This window comes from Stylophora pistillata, chromosome 6 (genome assembly GCF_964205215.1).
Source record: "Stylophora pistillata chromosome 6, jaStyPist1.2, whole genome shotgun sequence".
In the NCBI taxonomy this organism is placed as follows: domain Eukaryota; kingdom Metazoa; phylum Cnidaria; class Anthozoa; order Scleractinia; family Pocilloporidae; genus Stylophora; species Stylophora pistillata.
The window spans coordinates 19,157,140-19,179,574 of record NC_142524.1 but is presented as its reverse complement, the minus strand read 5'-3'; the positions used below and the strand labels follow the sequence as shown (position 1 = coordinate 19,179,574).

The window sequence follows — 22,435 nt, the reverse complement described above, 5'->3', positions numbered from 1 at the left end:
AAGTCGTGGTCCATAAAAACGCCAAAAAGAGTTCGGCCAACATAGCACCATCTTGACCTCACGCTTGGTCAAAAACGTACCATCTGTACAGTATCTGGGGTTTGCAATTCTGCCAAAAACTTCTAGCTAGGAAGGGTAATGATTCGATTACCACTTCTCTAAAAACAGAAAAGAACAAACACACAGAAAAATCCTATCCTCTTAAGATAAAATGGATAAACATTTATTTCCAAGACACCGAAACTCGTTACTCTTTTCCCCACCTAAGAGAAAAGGGGCCTTTTGGAGGAAAAGGTAATCCTCAGAGCAAACAAATCTAATGACAACTTTACATTCTACATATATACATCAGTATCCCTGAGGAGGAAAGACATCAAATACTTGCATAGATGTACGCTTTGTAACTGCCATTACTTCTCATTCAACACGATGCTGCTCTTCGTGTATTTTTCATATACAGCAAAAGGCCAATCAAAGTTTACGATCGTAAGAGCCAATGAGAACGGGAAGCACACACATTTGACGTGCAACAGGTGCAGGAAAACGCCATTCTCAAAGTCGCGATTTGTTAAGGGATTGGCGCGAACATTCTTCACCAATCACGGTGCGTAGTGAGGTAGAGCTACTGCAGTCCTAACTTAATTTCCACGCCCGATTAAATATTTTTCAACGAGAAGTTGCAATGGCCTTTCCTTGCTACAGGTTAGTAAAACCCTCTTATGTTAATATACAAGTAACTACGTATGTATTTTTTCAATAACAATAACCCGAACCTCTAACTGCCTCGAGTTTTGCAAACGCTTACTACATGTAGTAGTAGTTTCACATGTGTCAGTATTAAAGACTTTTTTTAATTCTACCGGGCGTAATTACAAATCGTCATGGATTTTATTGATCCATTGAATAACCAAGAATTAGTGGCTATAAATTTCTGTATAAGGTTAAACTTAAATGAATTATACAACGAGAAATGAGTAGACAAGTATCTTATACTAGAAAGATAGACGGCAAATTCGAGTATCAGTGCTCTCCCGTAACATAGTTATAAAGATTTTGCTTTCGGTTTGTGAGCTCTTCACTGTTTTCCACGTTAAAACATCAAGGTCAGAATGCACTAAACCAAAAGTTGCAACGACGGCGTGATGCCTTGAATTCCTCTACCCAGTGACAGAGTTTTCAGGAACGAAAAGTGAAAATTTTGTTCCAGTTACCAGATGAAGCAGTTTGGCTTACAAAATTCACCACTCGCAAAATCTGTGCTACAAGGGAAAAAAGAACTGCGAAGTTCCAAAGACTTTCATATCCCTACTTGTGAATTAATACCAGTCGAGGGTGCAACAGCTAAACGAAAAAAGACACTAACAATTCGTATCTTTGCACTGGTATACATGAAGAACATTGACAACACGCGAGGTAAGTCGCCTCCGGGCGACTACATGTAGGGTTAAAATCGAGCTTTGATTTGTCGCTGCAACTCTTTATACAATTTCACACGGGTTTGAGTTTAGGCGATGGTAACAGCCAGAAAATGAGACGCCGACCCTTGTATCGGAAGCAGAGACCTATCGCTGCAACAGTGTCGCTTATTGCGTCCCGACCTTTACACAACCTTAAAACAAGATCTTTAATCTAACTTAATCAGTATTATTGAGCCTGCCAGCAGGCCCTCATTCGCGCTGCCACACAAGCGGCAATGCCGCTCGTTTCAAGCCCACGAGAGCGCGCGTGAAGTCCACGCAGGTTCTGGAACGACCCTAAGCAGAACGCTTGCTTCGTTTGAATGCTCCAAATACGCGGGGTTATTTGCACTAACGAGAGCCTGCTCGCAAGGTACCTAGTTATTCAGTGTACAGTATACCTAAAATATATCCTGAGCTTTTTAGTCATGCATGCATGTAAAAATTTCTTCACATAAAACCGACACAATTAATGGCTAAAACCATCGTTACATAAATATATTATCACAGCCATGGGCTTAGCGGAAAATTTTCTAAAGGAAAAAGAAAAAAGTAAAATTATCTCAGAAAAATCTTGTGTCGTAAAATGTTTTCTTTTACCTTCCAGAATATATCTTCAACCACTTATTTGCTTTTTAAAAGTTAAAAACGACTTTTTATGATATAAACTTGTACACTAAAAAGAGGCATCTAAAATGTATAAAGAATAGTAAAAAAAATCTTAAAATGATGAGCGCGAAAAGGTTAAAATATCTTGGGTACAATGCGGTAAGGCACTCGCCGGCAGTACTCGTCCCAGCTTGCTCCGTATTTACGACGACTGTTCGCTTCGTCCCGGATTTCACGGTGAACCAATAGAATTGTCAAATAAACCGGGTAGAAAAACGGAAATGGGTTTGTAAAACCTGTTGAGAAAATCAAGGTGTAAGTGGACAGGAACAGTTTACGGGAAAAGATTCCAATGGAAAAGATATAGTGTCTTTACCAAAGCAAAAACAAAAAAATTAATACAGGGTTCGTACACTTTTGACCTGTTAAAATTCCATGACTTTCCATGACCTTTTGAAAGATTCCATGACCTGTTTGCAAACTTTCTCACAGTGCGTGCTTCTGTTTATTTCTAATGAAATTAAATCTGATTTTTGGACTCGTCGGTTAACTTTTACTTTGGGTCTTATTGCCTTTCACTCATGGAGAGCATATATTGATTTTCCATGACTTTCCATGGCCCACACCTAAATTTCATGACTTTCCAGGCCTGAAAAATGAAATTTTGAAATTCCATGACTTTCCAGGTTTTCCATGACCTGTACGAACCCTGTAATAATAACAAGCACAGCTGTACATTATTTATTCATTTAACTTTTTTAAATTGTGCGAACTAATTCGCGCACGTTTTTGCAACGTGACCTATGGCCACAAGAAACGAATGTTATTACGTCTGTTGCGCTTTGAAATCAACTACTTAGCTGGAGTGCCTTTGTTTTATCTTCTTAAGCTCAAAAATGACCAAAGATTTGTAGAGCGCACGAGGAAAGAACTTTCAACTTCCGGCATTCACCTGCCTCTCAGGAAGTGAGCACGGCGCATTCTACACCGGAGCGCAAAGGAAAAGCATTCGTAAAATCACGGAATCGGGGAAATGAAGCAGTTCCAATCTTATTCAGACCTACCACAAGGAATGGACCAAGCGAATGCCATGATGATATCACCCAGGTAATTGGGATGCCGCACCAGGCCCCACCAACCAGAGACCAGGAGTCGTCGACCAGTTGGGGTTAAAATGGTTTCTTGATCTGATTGAGCAAAAAGGTTAACAAACTTATTTGCGCCTGCAATATCACATTAACAATGGGTGTTTCTTCTTTTAAAGACTACGTTAAGTTTCTTTGAAAATTAGTTTTCTGTTTCTATTGTACCTTGCCGACATTACATCTAATGGAATTGCACTCAATGGTTGCCGTATGCCCCACAGGGTAATGAGGAGGATTTAGTGAGTGATTACATTTGGGGAATAGAGCAATTTTCTACTCTAGAGTAATCCAGGATTTCTTTGTTATTGCTTTACCTTGCCATTTTTTCCCTTATCGCATTTACGCCCACTGTACGAGAGCTCTGCGGACTTTGAAGTTTCCAAACGAGGCTATCGGGTCACACAGGTAAAACTTTCAAGTAAAATCGAAGCATAGTTAGGCTACTATGATCGAAGCAAACGGCCACGTTTGGAGGTATTTTTATTCATTTTCTTAAGGATACAGCGTGTTCTCGTCATGGTTAGACATTGTACTGCGTACGGGTGCAACAGTCTATTCAGTGAATCGGCAACTGACGAGATCCACAAGATTAGGATCAATACCGCGTTCTTGCCAAACACGTTCAACTATCAAACTAGAGGCGAACAAAACGCACATAAAAAGCCTCTCAAATAAAGAACTTACAAACAACCAGAATAATTTACTGGCAAAAGGGCTTCAATTCATTCCAACATCCGCTACAAAACAAAAACAGATCATACAACAACTACTGTGTGACTGATCAGTTCGCAAGGAGAATGTGTCTGATTTACATATTCCGAGGGGAGGACAAAAAAACCCATCCCTGTTATGTCAAATCTACATGGATACCACCAATACAAAAATCAGTAGCCCTTGAAAGCTATTTAGAAGAGGTTAAAAGTGACCTTTCAGAAAAAGAAATTACAAAGCCAAAAGGTAATTTGCTTCCGGCCGAACGCAAGGCGCTGAGGGCCTTAAAACGTGACTCTTGAGTTAAACCTCAAAAAGGCCGACAAAGGAACAACAACCGTAGTCATGAACAAACGCGACAAAATTTTGCCGTTCCTTTCCGAAATGACAGCCATTCTTTCAATCTTCCTTTCGTGACGCCAGGACAATTACCACTAAGAATTTTAACCTTTTCCTCGGCAGTAAAAAACGCAGATTCCAGAGTTATATGGTCAGACATGGAGTGTTTCTGGTGTTTCTCGAGAAACGTTGACCCGATAGCCTCTTCCTGAAACTGTAACTCCGCAGACCCTTTTCATTGCAGACACAAATGCGATAAGGGCTATTGAAAACTGCTTTAAACTACACATGTAATAAAGCTCACATTGAAAAAAATAAAGGTTTGGTCCTTGACCCCAGAAAAAACAGATTTCTGAACGAAACAGTTCTCGTTTAGGAAACAGATTTCTTTGTCAGGCTGGAGCATATTCTCACTCTCTAGCCAAACTGCCTAAACTGTGTGGCTAAGTCCAAAACAAGCAATGTTTCGGATATTTTTTATACAGTATTGTGGTATTTTACAAGGTATTTTATTCCCCATAGTAAATGACTTAAGACGCTTTACCTCGGAATTCCTCTGAGTCAGGGTCAGTTCTGAATCTGTCTTTCTGAGAGTTGGCTCCACGGAATATTGCATACCCAATGACTGAAAAAAGGACCAATTTCAATTGATACCTAACGTGTTTACACCTGATCATATGAGAGAACATCCAGGGGGAGGGAGAGCTACAGGTAAAGCCAGGATCAGTTCATCACCTACATAGACATGCACACACTGAATGCACAGTACCATATGATCAAAAGAAATCTATTTTACAATATATGAAATTTTAAGATACATGTAAATTGTATGTATGCATTGCACATGTCTAAAAACAATTACCAAATAGAGCCACTATTGCAGCGATTGTAAGATATGATATCTTGACAGAATTGTCCACTAGATAGCGTGCCTGCATGGAATACATGATTGGAACCCACGATATGTCTCCAAATGCCAACATGAAGCCAAATCCTTCATCGATGATGTCCATTGTACTTAGGATGGAAGACTAAAACAACAACATAATTCTGTTACAGGTACATGAGCCAAAAAGTAAATAGGGACATACATGTGATATGAAAAGTTCTCTGCCACAGACAAAGGATGGCTATAAAGGAGGGTGGCCAAAGATGGAACTCTGACTGCATGAATAACTCCACAAATATTAAGCCAATAAATATCAAAAGAACCTCATTGTACACGGTACTTACCTCATAAAATAAGCAGTCAGCAACATAGATGAGCTGAAAGATGCATACAAGTATCATTGCAGGAGAAACTTCCCCTCTCTTTTGGTATTCTTTGGCAGCCATGCAGAAGTTGATCATTACCTGTTGTAATGATTAGGAGGAAATTGACACACGATAACAAAAAAGATATCCCTTGAATTGGTATATAAAGTAGCAAATACACCTCACTATGTTCCAGAAATTCACATCACTAAATGATTTACAATTAAAACTTGGATACATGTAAGATGATGACAGTATACTCAGTGTTTAGCTTTTGAAATTGTTCACCCCCTTCTTCTGAGGGGGGTTTTACTGTACATATACATACAATAATGTCTTTTGCATTCAGAACAAAATAATAAACTTAATTGTAAAAACAAAATTCTAAAATATGATTGGTTATCACCAACCCAATTTCAGTACTTGTAAGACAATATAATTGGACATGCTTGTAACTGGAAATACCTGTGTAACTGGACAGTACGCATCTTGTTTGCATACTGTTGTTGCACATTTCCCTGAATTAACTGTTAATTTTTTTTCTTTTTTATGAAAACATGTAACCAATGGCTAGTTTCCTTTCCAATTGTTGTCAGAGTTTTGATTAATTGGTAACAGGACACTGGTAAAAGTACATGATGTCATCCAATTCAATATCAGATAAATTACTCACTTATAGGACTACATGCTGTCCAATCTGAAAACTTGGATAAAAATCTGAGGACTGCCAAAATTGGATGAGGCCCTGGGCAGAGTCCAATTTGGCTGTGAGATGGATTTGACCATTTCCAAAATTGGAAAAGTCTGTTGTCCTCTTACTTATTAATTATACAGCTAGTCAGTTGTAATTGGGCATTGCTCAGTTAAGCTATTATTCTTAAATGTTTTAAAACTGTCCAATTTAGGGATAAGACAATTTGGATATTTTAAAACAATCAAAATTAATCTTTTAATGGATGGTTTTAAAAAAAATTGAAGAATAATAGGTACACATATTTTAAATTGATTATTAGCTACAAGTATACACAATATTACAAACCAAATTGAACTTTTACTATTAATTATATATTCTGTGGATCATTTGAAAAAAATTCACTTCACCTTTAAAATAAAGTACAATGTATTTCCTTAAAACCAATTATACTGCTTTAGATTTCCAGAACATAGGAGTCTTCCCTTACCCATCCAATTAGTCCAGGCCTGACTTCAAAAAAGAACTTGAAATCAAAGTTTCCCCACCGAGGATTAAGCTGGTGTCCCATAAAGAAGTCATAGATCACATTACCTGGCAAGGGAAATGGTATTTACATGTTCAAACGCTTATTAAGAACACAAGGGAATCATCTTAAATATGATGAAAATAATTGATGTTGACCAAAATAGGAGTCGAATCCAAATTCCCAAATTCCCAGGCGATGTCGTGTCACTGTTATGTACAAAAAAAAAAAAATTCCTGTGCACAGAATTTTTGTGGATCTCTTGATTCTTAATTTGTGAGTTTTGAGTTAATGTAATCCTTATGTATATGAGAAACACACTCAGGTTAGTTATCTGACCAGCAATGTTAGGCTGTCCCAAATACATGATAAAAATTGCTCACTAGGATTAAAAATCAGTGTTTACCTGTGTTTCCCCCTGGAGCCAAACCTCTTTTCTGTTGGTGTGCCATAACATAAACAACAACTGCCACAATAATAGACCACAAGATAGTTGCTGTTATGATTCCAATGAAAGTGTGGTAGACCATGTGAACTGGCACTTTGAAATAAAGGCAGGCTGCAAACCCAATCTCACTTAGGATTAAAGCAATGAAACCTGTAAGAAAGTAAAATGGACCATCAATGTTTAATCAAGTGTCAACAATTTTCCTGTATCACTTTTCTCTGGGAATGGTCCAATCACAATCAAAACCAGGTCACTCACATTTGGCAGTACTACAGGCTTATATATACTATTTTGCAAAGCAAAACAAAATGAAACCAGGTGAGATCTAACAGAACTAAAGGGATAATGCCAATATATTTTCTAATAAGGTAAAGATACCTTTCACAAGGATTTTGGAGTAATTATTAATTAATAATAAGGATTTGATTCATTTTGCAAAGTAGTAATTAAAGACGAGTTACTATTTTGCAAAATTGACTATTTTCATCCTGCAGTGACAACGTGACCTCTTTCATGTCACAAAAATACATTTAAATATTACAAATTGGTATATATATTACCAAGGATTTTAGCCTTTGTCACTACTTTGCAAAATGAATAAAAATCCTTATCATAAATTAACCATTACTCTAAAATCCTTCACTTTGTTAGAAAACATATCAGCATAATCCCTTTAGTTTTGTTAGATCTCACTTGGTTTTGTGTTGTTCCGCAAAATAGTATAGGCCAGTACAGGCAGATTGTTGATTTTAGTTTGAGTTACTGTATCATTCCCTCTACTATTTAACCCCCACATGTAAGAGTGACTGGCTTGGAATAACTCCTCACTGTCTCCCTTTCAAATCAAATGTAAAGAGACTGAAGGAAAATCATTACTTTAAGCAACATCTCAAGGCCAATCAAGGGGAAAAAGATGTTTTGAATTTGTATCAAAAATACTGTATCTAATGTAAGTGTTACAGTTGCTAAACCCAGCCGCTCATTTTGCAACCTGTGAGGTAAATTTAGCGACAAAACTTTTTAAACTTAGCAAGACAAAAATGGAGACCACAATGGTTGCAGCTTGAAGCCCTAAGAGAAGCCAGCCTATATGCTTAGCTGATTTCTCAAGCTGTTGGCTAATTTACTGACTCTGAATATATGAAAATCATAAATGTAAAGTGCAGCTATATGTAAACTTGGCTTATTGTAAGGAAATAGAATATTGCTTGCAAATTCTTACCATTTGTTCTGTAATCAAGACATGTTCCATCTGCAAGCACTCGTCCCTTGACAACCTGGAAAAAAAACCTGGAGTCAATATTGCATCAAACAAATAATCAGCAAACTTTACGTACAGTGTAAGTTCATCATGAGTGAAAACACTACTCCCCTGTACAGACAGTTAAACATACACATCAAATGCACGTAGTGCATAGCAGAAAAGAAACATGCTGTACTTGGATAGCCATTGAGCTCTAGATGCACACATGTATCCTTCCTTCTGTTCATTCCTGGCACAAATAAAAGATACTATAGCACAGGACTAAATCAGCAACAAAATACAGCATGCATTGCCATTAGATTGCAATATTCTTGAATCACTGCCATGCACTTTGCATGTAAAATGTAATGAAAATTTGCCAATGTTTCATGCTGAAAGAAATGTAATTCTTACCCCATACCCCTACCAAGAGATTCCCCTGAACAATATTTCTCTATGTTTCCTGTGATTATAAGGCATTGAACGGGGAAGAGCAGTATAAATAGGGGAGGAGTGTTGTTGCCGAAAGTGTGATTAATTTTAAACTTCAAAATTTTAAAAAGTTATTAAGTGCATTCAACTAGCATTCAACTAGCATCTGTGCTACCTCGACTAAGAATTCCTTAAAACATTTGATTAAGGTCAAGCGGGATTTAACACTGCTCAATATATGTGTATGTAACATGCCTGGAAATGTCACAGGACATGAACAGTTACCTTTCCAATGGGCATCATGTAAATAATCGCCTGGAAAAGGATCCATCCACCGACAATCAGATGACCAATGTCGAAAAATGCTCCAGTGAAGCTCCAAAGTGGTGGAATGGATGGGCGCTGACGGATTGAACATCCATGATTGTTGCAAAACAAGTATGACGCTATAACCATTGCAGGCAGCCCGATCATCATGAAGAACACTCCAACTGGGCCACCAAATTCAAATCCATGACTGCTTTTTTTAGAACTAGGCTTGACTTCTGGTGTAAGTAAGGCCTCCTTTTCCTCTGCAATAAGCTTCTTCGTGATAGATCGAGTCACACGTGTGGTTGTAACAGCACTGTCTTTGGTGACAGTTGTGGTTGAAGTCGAAGACTCTTCAACCGTTGTTTCGGGCATTCTGCTTCGTCTAGAAGAACGCCGTTTCGGAGTTGTTATTTCTTGCTTAACTTTCGCGTCAAGACTCTCTTCCGACGTCTTCTGGGCTGGCGGACGTCCTCGACTTCTTGCCGGAGATCGAGATCGTGAGCGAGATCTTCGCCCTGGCGAGCGAGACCTTCTTCGTGCTGGCGATCGAGCGGGCGACGTTGAACGGGAACGAAAAGGAAGTTTCCTCTACAAAACAATGCAAGGGTGTCTCTGGTGAGTTACCGTTATCACACATATAGACATAAGCTTACGTTCTAACTCGACACCATGTTTTAATAGTCGCTTGTAAAGCTCTTAAGTGAATCAATCGTACAAGAAAAAAAGATCGTTTAGCAGTTGTTTATAATTTCCCACGTTGGGTAACTCTGAAATCGAGTCTTTCAACGAAGCCAATTAAACGACCCTCATGGCACGTGCAAAACGATTGTTATTTTACACTTTAAGCTGCAAAAAGTGAAGGAGAAGAGATTTCAACGAAGGCATCAACAACGCCATCAAAATGGCGTGTTCCACCAACAGAAGATTTACACACTTTTATTTGTTCGTTGAGGCGATCAAAATACGGCCCATTTTCATTAAGCTTCTTTTTAGACCTTAGGGATCACGTTTGCATCCAAGATAAAAGTTATACTTACGGAAACATTTTTCAGAGCGACTTCTGTTTGATAGTTATCTTTGAAGTTAACTTCAACTTTAGTTTTGCTAACATTGAGAACTGTAGCTTCGAAATACTTCCTGCTTCCCGGCCACATTGCCCACACTGTGTCTCCAACTGCTAGAGATTTTTCTCCTTGCATTTTCTTGTTGTAAACCACTCGACTAAATGTGTTACTTTTACTTAAAGTTCTCCAACAATACTTCCCCCCTCAAACTTCGCGTAAAAAGTTGTAATAACTTCATGCAAAAGCCTTAACGGTCGTGTTTTTGAAGAGCGGGAATTCATTTGATTGGCTCCTCTTCGATAATCCTGTTTTCTATTGGTCGATATCTAATTTAAATTTATCTAGATACCAATCTCTCGGGTTCTCGCGAAGAATATGTGTTGTCAGCGTAATCGCCATTAAGTTTGTCATTTTATTTTAATTTCTCTTAAATGTTTGGAGCTCTTCTTTGCACTTCGAATACTATTCCCCAAGAATGGATGTATTGTCGTTCTTTGTGTAGCCAAAGGAACAGACTAAGTTGGAGAACAACTGTGCGCCACATCGATGAATACAGGGGAACCTCGATTTAACGAACCTCTATATAACGAAGTCCTCGGTATAACGAATGATACTTCAGTTTTAGTGCGGCTAAAGTTACAGTAAAATGTATGCCACAGAACCTCAATATAAAGAACCAAGTTCCCCAGTCCCTTGGCATTTCGTTCAATCGAGGTTCCACTGTAGTCGGACAATGTGGCCAAGAGGATTTTGTTTTTCCTTACCCCTCTTGACTTTGCTCAATTGCTAGTCTGATTTGCCTCTCAAAATATTCAACTTCAAATTTTGAATTTTTACGAAAGTTTAACTTGGTAATCCCACACATGTCCGAACAACATTTTAAAAATTAATAGTTTCGCAACTCGAACAGGAAAGTAAGGTTTAAAACAAAACTCTTCAGTGACACACGTACCAAAAAAAGAATTTAAGGGACTCTGAAAACTGAAAAATAGAGAAAATGTGGTCTAGTTGGTGGAGGAGGGGTGTTCAAGAATTCTGGATTGATAACCCTCGACCGTCCGGACCACAAAGTTAGTTTAGGTTGACATGCCTTTTTATATCTTACTGTCACAATGTTTTCTTCAATGTGGTGTCTTTGAAAACTACGCATGCGTATAATGCGTTTTTATGTTCTTATCGTATATCGAGGCCAAAATCCTTACAATAAGGTCGAAAAACCGAACGAAAATCAATGGAAATACTGATGGGAGATAAACATACCCCGAACGGTCATAAACACAGTGACATTGAATGATGAAACTTTCCACCCATTCAGTGATGCTTAACAAAATGATCGTTCAACCTCGTTCTCAGGGTCCTTTCTCTTCCTCCCTTGAGGAAGAAAGAGATTGCACCCTGTGAACGAGGTTGAACGGTCGATGTCACCGGATTTTGTGTAGACCTTCTTTAAGATATATATCTTAGGTTCAGTATTAACTTTTCATTATTTTTGTAGGTGCATTAGGTTATTTTATCATTTTATAGTATTGTTAAGCGCCACGAGAAGCTTTTGATGTGCGCGCTATATAAATATTATTATTATTATCCGACAGTTGTAAAAACTGTTTGCCGCAAGATCATACACAGACTGGGGACTGGGGCGATAAACGTGGCCCAGGCTGCGCGTAGGAATAGAATCTTCCTAAACTTTGAAAACGTAAATAAATGAATAAATAAAAATTAAATAATAAAATACATATATATATTAAATAATAAAATACATATATATATATATATTGTGGGAGGAAAAAGACAAGTAAACTACAAGTTCATCCCTACAAGCCTGTTTCGTGGTCGCCCACTCATCAGGGTCGCCCACTCATCAAATCCCCTGATGAGTGGACGACCACGAAACAGGCTTGTAGGGATGAACTTGTAGTTTACTTGTCTTTTTCCTCCCACAATATATACTTCGCTCTACTTCTATGTATTGAGCACTGTTCTACGAAAATCAAGTCACACTTTATATATATATATATCTAATAATCTGATAAATACAGGAAACTTAGGTACGAAAAATCTCTAAAATTTATATAAGTGAGCTCCTTAGCTATCTAGTGATAATTTTAAAAGTTCTTGAAATGTTCAAGGTGTTCGAAAGGAAGGACAGCTTTCCGCATTTTTCTTAGATCCCCTCTCCCCAGGCCTCCGAATAGCTCTATCATAGACACGTCCACATCTCTCGACCATCCGCTCAGGACATCAATGATGATATTATGTTGTTTGATGGTGTATCCTGGATACTGCTGAGCCATCTCCCACCTCAAAGGACCATACTTTGCAGTCTTCTCCTCGGTTTTGGTCAGCCGGTTCTCCATCCACGGGCACGACATCTCCACAGCTATCACCTCTTTCTTCTTGACGTCAATGAAACGCGCATCTTGTGGCTACCATTTTAATTCCGTTTCGTTATTTTCATTTCCGGTTGTTTCGTTACGTAATATCACGTGAGTTATTCCCACGTGCTTTTAGATTTTGAAGTCGCTTGTTACGTATGTTGTAGTTCTGGTATGGGTCGCTGTATTCCCAATCAGGGTAAAACAGTTCTTTAACGTGCTTAAGGCACGTTTTTTATTAAAATAAGCCGCAAAGGTAATACATCTACTCTGTTCTGCTTCACAAAACTGTGCTCCGCATACACTGGAACATCCCAGAAGGCCTTTGCCTTTAGACTGGTTTAGGATCTACGGACGAGCACCAGGGGGGGACCGCATCTATTAGTTCCAAATCCCTCAGCTTCTCGATAAACAAGACCTTGAGGGCCGCATCGTGTCTCGACAAGTACTTATTATTATTATTATTATTATTATTATTATTATAATTATTATTACGCGCTGCGTATGACTATAATAATTGTGACGGTGAAATCGCAGCTGCCGAGGGAGCCATTGACATTGTTTAATGATTTTTAGCAGCCTTGTATATAGGGTTCTAGATTTGCCATTCACCTTTCTCTTTTCTGTATAGTTTTAGATATGCTTTTACTTATCAAATTATCAGATTTTCTAATCAAAATAACAGTGAAATATTAGAAGACGGTAGACATTGACGGACTGCCACACTAGGAGTCAAAATCGTCTGTGCCCCTTTCGGTAGACAGAGGATCAAAAGGTCCACCCACATACCATTCATAAGTTGCTTTTGAGACATTTTTGAAAGAAACAGGTGTTTTTACTTGATTTAAAAAGTCCCGCGTCTTTAACGCCAAGAGATTCTGGCGACGAGAACCTGTGTAAAGCTTTACATTCGCTTAAGGAAAATAGTCTTCCACAGAACAACCAGAGATTCGGCTGACGGTGGTGGGAAATCTTCAGAAAAGAGAGGCAAACAAGCGAACACAATTATTAACTCTCGTTTCTGGGTTAGAGCTGGGCTAAACGTATTCAGTCTGTCGAAGGTTATGTCATATAAGTTATCACATAAAAAGGCGTGAGTTTCAGGCGAAAAATTCTAAACTCTTGTCATCACGCTGACGTTCGTAAGGCCATCACGCTGACGTTCGTAATTTTAACAGAAGAAAGAAGTTAAAACTAAATAAATTCGTAGAAAATTTGAGATATCGACGGTGATTTAACCTGCAGGGCTGGCTTGATTTTGGGGGAGGGAGGGGGTGGATTTTTGACACGGGCATAATGGTATTGTTGACTTAAGTGGTATCGGAAATCTGTGGGTTATGGGTTCATCCAGGGCAGAAACTTTGGTCGGTTCTTCAAACGAAAATGGGGGCACGGTGTACTGGCGCAAGTCTCTGAAACCTTGGCAACTAGAAATTTGTTTTCACATCACGTGCAGCATTTCTAAAGATGTCTGGTATGCGCTGGAGTCAAACACTTCCGCTATTAAACATTCCAGTGAATAATTGACTGCTTCATCAGACTAGTTTTATAAACTGAACAGACCAACATACTAGATCACAAAAGGTACGAATTTACTGAATTCGAAAATCATCTGGAAGCTTTTACGTAAGGATTGTATAAATTAATTTGTAAAAGAGAAGAAAGATTTCGCCTTGAATCAAGTAAGTGAAATGGTAGTGTCAGATGTAATTGAGATAGGGCAAAATTGCTAAATTGTCAACCAAATGGGTGATCGAGAGATCGTGCTTTGAGGAGATTATTGTCTTGATTTATAACTGACTTCTCAAAACCGAATCAAAAGAAAATGTAAGGCTGTTCAGAATGAAAATTAATCTCTACATACTTTTAGCCGGAATTCGGCAAGTTTTCATTTGTGACTTGGAGGTGGTATCGGGTAACTTTTAAGCTTAAAATGCTGAGTCTTCTGCGCTTTAGCAAGCTAACAGTATTTCTCTTTACAACAGTTCGATTTGCAGGAAATATCTATTTTCCCTCTCGTTTGTTTTTATTATCATTTTTTGGTCGTTAGCCATGTTGGGTATGATGGTTTCATTCCTTTAAAGTTCACTGTGAAAGCAGTGATACAAGATTGTGAACAAATGGTAAATCGACCGACATCCGCTTTGCAGATATATTTGGACACTGAATACTAAGACGGTACGTTTAAATTTGGGAACACCTACGGCACTTGACAAACAATCTCTGAGGAAATAACTAAGATTATGTTTTATTATAGCAATTTCAGTATTATTTTAGTTTTGACGGTAGTGCCCTTTAGTCAGTGATACAATGAGTAGGTAACATTGTCATAATCTTTGGGTGGTTCTAAGGGCGTCATTTGTTTTTTTGGCTTTTAATTAATTGACAAGAATAATGTAGCTTTGAAAAAATTCTTGTGTTTATGGTGTAGCAGGTTTGGCGCGATAGGCACGAGGCACAGAGAGAATATATGGCGCGTAATAACGGACGGAAAGATTGGCCTTACTGATACCATCACTCAGAAACAAGTATGAACACAGGTGTAGCTCAAGCTTGAGAAACAAATGACCAATTTTCGTCGTATTTTTTGTTTCATGAGGTTTCCACCATATTCCGGGCCATCTCAATGTCCTCCCTTCCGTTTCTCTTTGGGGTAGAGGGTACGGCTACGTGTACGGCTCTTCTATTCACGAGAGACCAAACTTTAAAGTCCTTTTAAGGTTTCTCACCACCCAATAAAGAATAATTTTGTTTCGTTTAACAAAGACATATAACGTAACAAGATTCATCACAATATATACTCAGCAGGCCATTATTATTGCACAATGATCAGAAAACCAGCTGTCGTGGGATTGTATCATTTATTTCTGCCAAGTGACTACTTGTTGTTCAAAACAGACATTTTTAGTAATGAATCGGATGAGAAAAAACTTTTTTTTTTCTTGCAAGGTTAGTCATAATTTTTTTTCTCCATCGATGGTAAGTTTTATGATCTGAGACTCCGATTTTTTAAGGAATTTTTTATTCCTATCCTATTTATAGTTTTAGTTTATCTCCAGAAAGCTAACCTAGATTTGAATTCGATGTATTTTACATGGGTCAAGATTGCTGACTGAATTTTTGTGATTCATAAGTTTACTTTGACTGAGCTGAGTTTCTCAGAGTTTCCTGTTTGTGCTTTGGTCGGAGAAGAGAATTTCGAGGGTTCTTAACATACCGTACTCAGAATGCATTATTCAACGTTTTCGCACCTTTACAATTGTCTTTTGCCCGCAAAACTGCCATTTAAAGGATATTTTGAAATTTTCTAGGGAGTTTGACCTTTTTATAAGAATTGTTTTTTCAAAATTGTTTTTCACTACAAGTTCTGACAAGTTATCATTGCAATTTTTTTCTCTGAAAAGCTTCAATTCTTTAGAAACTTTCTTAGCGTGTGCAGGGTATTGTGTAGAACAAAAGAATCAGTCAGAAGTAAACAGGACGATTGGAAATTATTTCCTCTGCCAGAACTGAACGAACCAACATATAAATGCCACTGGCTTTGCGTAATATGATTAAATTGTATGTAGATTTAGTGTATCAGCTCAGATACGAAGTGAAGCACGGGAAAAGAAGTCATCAAAGAAAATTTTCGTAGGCATGCATCACAGGAGGATATGTCAATAGAAACGCAAAACTTTGTGAAGGCAATTCAGACATGCTAATTTAGTTAGAAGTTTGCAGCTGTACTAATGCTGTTTTCGTCAGCGTGAATCAATTGCTCTAATGAAAAAAAATACAAACACTTTTGTAGTGATCTTCCTGTTTGGTTTTATTTATCAATTGTATTCATCAATGCTGCACCATCATTTCTGTGGGCGATGTGCATCCTTCTTGTATCAGGTGTTTTACTCGTTACTTCGTCGTTCAGTTAGTCACCTTCGTTCAGGTAAACATTCAGGTAAGCACTTTCAGGTGTTAGGTGACGAATTTCTCTTTTTATGATTTTCACTTCATATCAAAGTAGCGTGGTGACAAAAGTGACAAGGACTCTTTTCGGATTGAGGGCCGTAAATTACTTGCGGCTTTGTTTCTCCTGCGAAACTCATTTTTGCGGTCGTGGACAACAAGAAAAATTTAAAAAAAAGAGTTTCGTAGAACACAGTGATAAAAACTGATGGTAGATGGATGATAGGGCTCCTTCAGTGATGAAAACTGATGGTAGATAGATGATAGGGCTCCTTCAAACGATGCCGACTACACTGCTGGCCTCAATTCTCATATTTAGTGTTACAAATCAGACACAACAAAATGACATCTAAGATTAATACTACACATCAGTTGCTGTAGTCTAGCTACGTAATCAGCTAAAATAGGACGGATGAAGGAAATTTATGGATATTATCATAATTTCAGTATGATCTAAACCATGCTTTTACTTTGTCTTATCCAGGTAACGTTTCTTCTATTTGTGGCATCACACAACCTTCTTGGTCCATCGGGTAACTTCTTGGTCAAAGCAGGTGAAATTTACGAACTACTAAATAGGCAACCTCTTTATGTGCATTAAGTTAAAACGTCGGACAAAGAGAAGAAAGGCTTAATAGATACTACCATGTTTTAGAAAAAATAATCTTTTAGGATTGTTACTGTAGCTGAAACAATCCGACACTTTTAAACGTTAGTAGAATGGAAAAATTTTAGACACTCTGAAAATCTTATAGCCGTAAGAAAGTAGCTGCCGTCGATTTTTATCTAATTTGATCTCATCTTATTAATTCTTGTTACTCTATCTCCAGTAGACGAATCTCATTTTGTCTTTTTTCGTTTCGTTTCTTCCTTGGTTTTGTTTCAATAGTGATTATTTGATCGTTCTTCGTTTCGTCCTGTGTAGTCTTCTCTCGCTTCACTTTCTCCAGAATGAAACGGAAAACTGAACAGTTAGCTTTATTTCATTTCATCTTGTTTAATATCACTCCATGTCATCTCATCGCTTTGTCGTTGTCAATGTTATTGCACTTTCAATGTTATTTTCGTGTTTCTTCTTTTCAGATTCCTATAAAAAATGGACCTTAAATGATAACGACAACAAGATCGAAAAGGTGGGGAACGTAAAATCGGAGCCATCACCGGTAGGGTGGGGTGTCTACCTTGATGGATCATCAAACACCTACGTTAAACTAGATGGCTACGATAAGCAATGTCTAGGGAATCCTTCAGATTGTGACTTTACCATCGGATTTTTTATGAAGTTATTTCCCAAATCCGGAGTGCAGTTTTACTTTGGGAATAAAGTGGACGGACTTTTGTACGAAGGTGTAAACATATACCAAAATGGCAGTTTAAGAGTAGAAGTTTTAGGGAAGACTACTTACTGCACACGCGTCATAAAGCCACCTCAGGGTGTATGGTTTTATCTGGGGATCGTTTGGAACAAGGTAGGAACCTTGGGCGTGTATTATGACTCCTGGTTTGGCCATTCTGTCCATTCCCGCTGTGGAAGTAATTTCAAAGAACTAGTGAAGAAAGACGCGTACCACCTAGGCAGATACACGTACCCTACTGCGTACTATGACAATTTAGAGATTTGGTACTCTGCACAGTCTAGAAGTGTTTTTGATGCGAGGTGGAAAGAAGCATTTGGTAAGTTTGCTATCGTGCGTCAACTCATAATTCACATTAATGTCATTGCATTTATCCTCTTTAATTTGACATTCAAACAAAACTGCAGACGTTCTGATGGGAAAGAGTCAAACATAGATTGGTGCAGCGGTCTGGCTTATGAGTTGTAGTTATGACATGCTAAAAACTGAGATTAAAATTATAGACTTTTTAACTAAAATCTTAGATTAATTTATTAGATTATTGTTGGAAGAATATGAATATAAAGTAGAATGGATAAGCACAACTGAAGACGACATAAAAAGTCGAGTGCGTGAGCCCTGATCAAGCAAAAAAGTAAGGAACAAAGGGTGCTTTTTTTTGTTTATGTGGCCGTGGCTTTGAAAATGAAAGAATACCTGTCAAGCCATTTTCAGCTCATAGCTTACCATTAAGGAATTAAATTTGACTCAGCCTTTTTAAGAATAAAAGAATTTCCACTCCATAGGTGTTTTACCGCTGTATAAGAAATCACCAAACTGCTTTAGTTTACCTTTGTCTTCACAGATGGCAGTGGACAATATACGGTTATGAAATTGACCATTATCTTCCCTGAACTGCTCTACAGTGCTGGTAACGTTGATCAGGACGAGTTTTTCAACAAAGTAAGAAATGTTGTGGTACAATAATTCATTCTTATACATAATAAAGAAAGAAAAAGCTTGAAAGGGAGGAGTCTAGAGTTAAACTTTCCTGGCGAGTAGCCTCGTCAATCTTCGCTCCATTATGATTTTTGTTGCCTGCAGAACAGGCCTCAGTTTTGCGTGTTCAGGCAAAACAAGGGAAAGAGTTAGCCACACACAAGAGGAGAAGCACGCGACTCTTACTTACCTTTGTAACTGATAAAATCCTGTTCTACAGGAAAGTGATTCCAAAACAGTCGAAGTTCTGCTGTCTGGAAAATGACTCCCATGCACTCATGACGTTCCTTGCGTTTTGAAAAAAATCATTCAGTTCTTCATGTGAATTAGTATTTTAATTCAGACTCAGTTGCTTGCCTTTTCTCAATACAGATTAAGGATTTGTTCATTAACGACACGCATTTTCGAGACGCCACGGACGTCTCAGTTTCACAAAGGTAACCTTTCTTTTTTAAAGCTTCTTTCCATAAACAATTTAGTTTTTTAACACTAAGACAGTTGCCTGCGTGCAGACGTCTCCTATTTCCTTTGTTGCACGCGGAAATTGGACGTCTGCATAACGCCGTTGCTATTCGTTTTCCAGTGTCCCGCTCATTTAATCACTTTCACCAGAGTATGGTGAGGGTCGCGCAACAGAGCGAGGCTCCAAATTAAGTGCGCCCAATATCCCACCCATCCCACCCCAGGGGAGGACATCCATCACACAGTAATCTCGTGTGTGGGAAATTAACGTCTCCTACCCCAACCCTGCAGGAGACGGGACCTCCATTTATTCGTCCCTATCCGAGAAGACTAGAATATCTAACCATTTCTTGATGTTATAGAAAGGTAACAAATTCTTCTATTATTTTAAGACCCTGAGTGTTGGTCCGGCCGGGGCTCGAACCCTCGACCTCCCGCACAACAGTCCAGCGCTCTATCCATTGAGCTAACCGGGATGCGCTCGGTTACTAAGATCTTGGGAACAGGCTGTGTTAGGCTGACTAACAATGCCAGTTGTTTGGCTAAAACGCTAGTTGGTTATTATCAAATCTGACTGATAATGTCTGCGGTGATTCATGTAAGCGGGGTTTTCCAGCCAAATAAAAGAAAAAACATGTGCAATGGTGTACTGTGTTTTTTGTCGATCGAAAATCAGAGCGATCGAAATCTTGCGCGAGGCCGCGAAAAATTTAACATGTACGAAGAAATTATTTCTTTACAATTTACTGTGTATGATACATCACATCATATTTGTAAATAGTGTCTGAGAAAACTGCAACAACGGCGTGGACTTCGCACCAACTTACGAGAAATCGACGAAGAAATATTTCTAAGCTACAGTTCCAAAGCGTACAAGGCAGGGCTTTTTATCAAGAAAAAGGCCGTACAGGCACATGATATAACTCCAGAAGAGTCTGTTTCTCCTGAAAAGAGAATTCTTTAAGCGGAATTACGCGTCGAAAGTCTGTGGCTCGATTCATTCTTCAACGCCTGTGAAAAACGTTAATCCCACATTTAACGTTATTTCCAACTTTTCTTCAGTTGGACCCGCAATCATTTGTGAACGAACTCAGATAAAAGTAAAACTGTTGTACAATAAAGGATCAGTGGCCAAGCAAGGTAAAAGTAAACACGCTGCCCGAAGGTTTGGAAAGCTTGGGAAAGATATTATTTCATAATTTACGCGAAATTGAATACCCTGTCAGCGGGAAGCTGGAACACACTTAGGGACGGCGTTACGCAGACGTCCCTTTTCCGCGTGAAACAAAGGAAATAGGAGACGTCAGCACGCAGGCATAGCTTACCCTTAACATCAGGCTTAATTTACTTAGTTGTCGGTAAATTCATCATTTAAATTATCTAATGTTGTATTTTCACACTTTCTCTTGGGATGCAGTGATGACCGTGCCACAGCGGTATCATTGACTTTGGAATTTAATCGCACTCAAAACCTTTGGGAATCCATCCTGACTTTTCAGCTTGCAATGGAGAATGGTGCTCTTCTTGGGTCTCCTGGCATGTTTGATGAGGCTTCTTGTCGGAACACTGATGATAGCCATTGTGAGTATGCATTATGCACTGGTGGTAGTGCGGGAAGCTAACAAGCAAAGCAACTAGTTAATTTAGCTTTCCGGGTTGTTAGCTACAAAAGTCGTGTTTTAATTAATTGAACTATCAAATGAGTACAATAAATAATAATGTCATTACTTTGGTCTGCTTCTTATTACTCTAATCCGACGAAAAAGAAAGCGCTTTGTTTTCTTGCCGACGTAGGCTATCATTTACCCTAACGGTTTAGACAGATTTTCAAAAAATTCCCGCGATAATGAAGAAATGCGAAAACACCGGTGGGGTGAAGTAAAGAGAACTGCCACAAAATCATTCATCATCCTAACGCCCTTGATCAACGTAGCAATCGGTCCCAAATTTCTCCTAAGACAATTCTCTGGTCAAGATCTGCGGCTCTTCATTTTAATATTTAGGTGGACTAGAGCGGACTGTGCAAGATGTTTTTTTAAAATATAGTAAGGGTCGAAATTTTCTGCCTTTTTCTGGGCGAGTACTTCTTTTTTTAAGTGGAACTGTTTTTGACGAATCAGTAAAGACAGTGCTTAGCTACATTTGACAATGTATGGTAAATCCAAGGTATCCTTTTCTAGACTCAATTTATCCTATGTAAAAAAGATAATAATAATAATACTACATAATACATAATATACATAATATAATAATAATAATAATGAAACACAGTATTAGGCTAATAATACAATCGGTCTCAACTTTCTCTCATGACAATTTTCTGGTCAAGATCTGCGGCTCTTCATTTTAATATTTAGGTGGACTAGAGCGGACTGTGCAAGATGTTTTTTTTTAATATAGTAAGGGTTGAAATTTTCTGCCTTTTTCTGGGCGAGTACTTCGTATTTTAAGTTGAACTTTTTTTGACGAATAAGTAAAAACAGTGCTTAGCTACATTTAACAATGTATGGTAAATCCAAGGTGTTCTTTTCTAGACACAATTTATCCTATGTAAAAAAGACAATAATACTAAATCTGAGCTATTTTCTACATTTTGCAGTTTTTTGCGAGATACCTGCAAACTTTACCATATCAAAGGTCACAGCATCCACAGCAAAATTAATATTCGAGCAGGTTTCCGTTGAACCACACGAAAACTATTTCTTCGGGTACAGAGTCATATACAAAAATCTGGATGATCCCAACTCAAAGTGGACCATTAAAGACAATGTTCGGCGCTATTTGCCACCGAAACCCATACAGCACCAGATTTCCTCACTTAAATCCTATACGAATTACAGCTTTCGTGTCTATGCAGCATCCTTCAAGTCTGCTGGCCTCATTTCGGAAGCTATCGAAGTGAGGACAGATGAGTCAAGTAGGTTGCTGATGGTAAAATTATTTAAATCACAGAAGCTATGAAATTTGATTTACAAAGAATATATGAAAATCATATATTTGAACTGCTGTTAGAGAAACGCATATGAGAACGATCTTCGCAGTGAGGAGCACTATTTAAGCAATAGTGAAATTAATTCCTGAAAAAA

General features: G+C 38.2%; 2 protein-coding genes across 2 annotated transcripts in view; one reads left to right on the top strand and one right to left on the bottom strand.

Moving 5' to 3' along the window:
* Positions 1-201: 201 nt before the first annotated feature.
* Positions 202-10,480, bottom strand: LOC111327469 (delta(14)-sterol reductase TM7SF2). The gene is made up of 10 exons (XM_022931667.2): positions 10,205-10,480; positions 9,141-9,755; positions 8,403-8,457; positions 7,139-7,330; positions 6,697-6,800; positions 5,495-5,614; positions 5,124-5,292; positions 4,806-4,886; positions 3,131-3,253; positions 202-2,362 (listed from the first exon to the last, which is right to left on the bottom strand). Exons 1-10 carry the CDS (start codon positions 10,364-10,366, stop codon positions 2,202-2,204), a joined length of 1,782 nt encoding a protein of 593 aa, XP_022787402.1. The 5' UTR covers positions 10,367-10,480; the 3' UTR covers positions 202-2,201.
* A 3,463-nt stretch (positions 10,481-13,943) lies between these two features.
* LOC111327475 (protein sidekick) overlaps positions 13,944-22,435 on the top strand; it is a 28,931-nt gene continuing 20,439 nt past the window's right edge. The window contains exons 1-8 of the mRNA XM_088725010.1: positions 13,944-14,080; positions 14,657-14,729; positions 17,039-17,108; positions 17,638-18,228; positions 18,754-18,851; positions 19,260-19,324; positions 20,767-20,930; positions 21,949-22,266. Coding sequence (XP_088581136.1) covers positions 13,944-14,080; positions 14,657-14,729; positions 17,039-17,108; positions 17,638-18,228; positions 18,754-18,851; positions 19,260-19,324; positions 20,767-20,930; positions 21,949-22,266 — 1,516 coding nt within the window. The remainder of the gene's footprint in view (positions 14,081-14,656; positions 14,730-17,038; positions 17,109-17,637; positions 18,229-18,753; positions 18,852-19,259; positions 19,325-20,766; positions 20,931-21,948; positions 22,267-22,435) is intronic.